The following is a 3,899-nucleotide window of genomic DNA, read 5'->3' as shown; positions in this document are numbered from 1 at the left end:
TTTTTTAAAACTTGTATAGCTTCTTCTATTCTAAATTAACAATTCTTTCATAATTAAAGCTTCTAAAAATTTAAATGTGTATACTTTTTTGAATGTTTTGGATCACACTCCATAATCAACCGGGGATATAAAAAACTAAACAAGAAAGAAAAAAAATCCAAATTAATCTAAAAGTTCCTATTTCTTCCTATCTCTTTTTTTTTCTCTTTGATTATATTCTTTATTTTGACATTCTTTTTGTTATATTTAAAATTACTCAATAATTTATAATTTAATTTTAATAGTTGAACCCTATTTTTAAATTCTTAAATCTTGAAAACATCTTAATTTTTTAATTCTTAAATTTTGAATACATACAATTTTCCAAACATTTTATAACAATTACATTTGGAATCATATACAAAAGACCAAAGACAAACACATCTGTGCAGTCTTTACCACAGAACATTGGATCCACAATAAAAATATCAAAACCTGCATAACAAAACAGACTATGCGTCAAGAAGCCAATAATTTTCCCAAATCGGACCTCATGCGGGCGGCATGACAGGTCATGTTACGTCCTCTTGCTGCCACCTAAATTCTGACGTTTAATGGGCTACACGTGAACACCTCGTAACTCTCTCTGTCCCATGAAGCTCTGGCAGCCCTTCAATCTCCTATATACAAGCCCATCTGCACAATACCTCCAGTAGTCAGAAATCCACAATGGCGTCCACAAAATGGGTCCTCTTTATCATGGTCTCTGCAGTAATTGCAGCCCAAGCCAGGGCATGGAAGGCTAGTTGCGAAGATCCTTACTACGGAAGCTGCTATGGAATTGCCCATACCTGCCCCCCCGGCTGCCCCAGAATTTGTGAAGTCGACTGCAAGCTCTGCAAGCCCATCTGCGGTAAGCCCTAAAAACTAAAAGATATCAACAGTTGTGAATTCAACTGTGTAAGATAAGTTTTTGCATCTGTTTCGTACTCCACAATCGATAAAAGTTTTTATATCTACATTTCACATTCTGTAATCCATTTTTTCTTCTCTAGAGAGCACTCCATAATCTGTTTAAGTTTGTGCATCTACATTTTGCACTCCGTAATTCATTAGCTCATACTCCATAATTCATGTAAGCCTGTGCATCTACATTTTTGCATTCTGTAATCCATTTTTTCTTCTCTAGCTCACACTATAATCCATATAAGTTTGTGCATCAACATTTCACACTCCATAATTCATATAAATTTTTGCATTTGTAATCTTTTTTTCCTTCTATAGTTCATATATCATTTTGATCATGGAATCACACTGTAATCCATTTTTTCCTTTTTTTTTTCCTTCTATATAGTTCTTTATCATTTTGATTATAGAATCACTCTATAATCCGTTTCTTCCTTCTCTTCCTTCTATAGTTCTTTGTCATTTCGATCATAGAATCACACTTTATAACCTTTTTTTTCTTCTCACTCAAACTCTTCTGATGATGGAAAACCTATTCTCTCTCTCACTCTTTCTATTCTCTCTCTCACTCTTTTCTCTTCCTAGAAATTGAGAGAGTCTCTTTCTCTCTTTTCTCTTACTCTTTTCTCTTCCTAGAAATTGAGAGTCTCTTTCTCTCTTTTCTCTTTCTTTGATATTTAGACTCTCACGCTATCACTCTCCCTCTCTTCTTTACCTCTCTATTCCACTCCCTCCCTATTTCACTCCCTCCTCTTTCTCAAGCTCTAGACCCATCTCTCTACCACTCTCTCTCACCCTTTCCCTCCCTCTTACCCCTCTGTCAGAAACTCTTTCTATCCTCTCTATCTCACCTCTCTCTCTATCATTATCCCTCCCTCTTACCCCCTCTCAGAAATGCTTTCTATCCTCTCTATCTCACCCTCTAATTAGGATGATAGAATGTGGTCTCTCACATCTACATTTTGCACTCCACAATCCATATAAGTTTGTGCATCTACGTTTCATACTCTGCAATCCATTTTGTCTTCTCTAACTAGCAGTCCATAAACCATATAAATTTGTGCATCTACATCAAATTTGTGCATCTACATTTCCCACTCCATAATCCATTTTCCTTCTCTAGCTCTCTAGCTCGCACTCCATAATTCATATAAATTTATGCACCTACATTTTACACTCTGCAATCCATTTTTTCTTTCTCTAGCTCACACTCCATAATACATGTAAGTTTCTCCATCTACATTTCGCACTCCATAATCCATTTTCCCTTCTCTATAATCCATTTTCCCTTCTCCAGTTCTCTATCTTCTTACCACAGAATCGCACTCGATCCAATTTCGTGGTCCATTTTTCCTTCTTCATCTTGATGATGCAGCCTAATGTTGATGCAAAGACTTATCGAATTCAGAATTGTCGCGCCATAACACTAATGCCTATATGCATCTTAGGCAGATTGTTTTCCCGGGAAATTTCACTAATGTGTAAGAGTACTCTTGTCTGCAGCCTGTGACAAACCAGGTGCAGTGTGCCAGGACCCACGATTCATAGGTGGGGACGGCATAATGTTCTATTTCCACGGCAAAAAGGACCGAGACTTCTGCCTTGTCTCCGACCCGGGCCTGCACATAAACGGGCACTTCATAGGCAAGACCAAAACCGGCGGGCTGAAGCGCGACTTCACGTGGGTACAGTCCATCGGTGTGCGATTCGGGTCACACCAGCTTTACCTCGGGGCAAAGAAAGTCTCCATCTGGAACAACACCCAGGACCAGCTCATTCTCATCTTGAACGGACAAACAGTCGTTCTGCCGATCCGTAAGGGGGCCGGGTGGGAGGACCCATTGAGCCGGGTGAAGATCACACGGGTCCAGAATGCTTATAATGCTGTGTTACTTCAGGTGGGTGATATTTTCAGCCTTACTGCTCGGGTTGTTCCTATCACGGCTGAGGAGTCCAGAGTTCATGGGTATGAGATTACTACGGAGGACTGTTTTGCTCACTTGGAGATGAATTTTAAGTTCTTTGAGCTCAGCCCACAAGTTACTGGTGTTTTGGGTCAGACTTATTCTGCTGGTTATAAGAGCCCCGTGAAGGTGGGCGTTGCAATGCCTGTCATGGGAGGGGAGGATAAGTTTGCTGTTTCGCATCTCTTTGATACGAATTGTAAGGTTGGGAGATTTGGTGGGGAATTGGAGTCTCGGCTTCAGGGATCTGAGGGTTTTTCCCCCGGGGTGCGGTGCGCCAGTGGTAATGGGGCCGGGCAAGGTATTGTGTGCCGCCGGTAAATGGGAAATGGAAGAGGTGTGGGCTATAATAAATGTATTATTATTATATGTGGGGTTGTTGAATCAATGTTCGCAAAATCTCTCTTGAATGTAATTACAATGACTCCAAGTTAATATATATATATATTATCAGTCCTCCTATTTGGATCTATAAATCCAAATTCATGTAGTCCGATTGGTATGATGTTTGAGCAGTTTTCTCAATCTATATAAATATAGAGTTCATCTTTTAGTGGGTTGATTTGTTTGCATACATGCACACTTAATATGCATAAAAGACTCAGGGATGATGTAGAAGCTTCCATAATATGTAACATGGTTACATCTATGTAAAAGGCGGCGAGTCATTTGACATATGAAAACGTATATTGTAATTAATCAATGTTCTGTAAGTTTTGATTCGTTTTGATTCGTTTAGATAATTCAGCTTAATTCATATTAATAGATGGATTCTATTAGATTTTAGATTTTTTCTTTTCTATTTAAAGAACATATTATAAGTTTTGACTTGTTCATGTGGTTTAGTTTAACTCATGCTAATAGATGAACTTTATTAGACTCTAGAATTCTATATTTCGGTTTAAACAACACTCTAAATTTTGATTTGTAATAAATAAATATCAAGAAATCTCAGAGATTCTAGAATTCTATATTTTGGCATATTTTAAG

The 3,899-nt window shown here is 38.1% G+C and overlaps 1 protein-coding gene across 1 annotated transcript; it reads left to right on the top strand.

Annotated features, from left to right (window-relative positions):
• The first annotated feature begins 406 nt into the window (after nucleotides 1-406).
• Nucleotides 407-3,469, top strand: LOC131034167 (uncharacterized). The gene is made up of 2 exons (XM_057965556.2): nucleotides 407-892; nucleotides 2,449-3,469. Exons 1-2 carry the CDS (start codon nucleotides 709-711, stop codon nucleotides 3,228-3,230), a joined length of 966 nt encoding a protein of 321 aa, XP_057821539.2. The 5' UTR covers nucleotides 407-708; the 3' UTR covers nucleotides 3,231-3,469.
• The last annotated feature ends 430 nt before the right edge of the window (nucleotides 3,470-3,899 follow it).

Source organism: Cryptomeria japonica, chromosome 1 (genome assembly GCF_030272615.1).
Source record: "Cryptomeria japonica chromosome 1, Sugi_1.0, whole genome shotgun sequence".
Lineage (NCBI taxonomy): Eukaryota > Viridiplantae > Streptophyta > Pinopsida > Cupressales > Cupressaceae > Cryptomeria > Cryptomeria japonica.
This window is presented reverse-complemented; position numbering and strand designations above follow the sequence as displayed.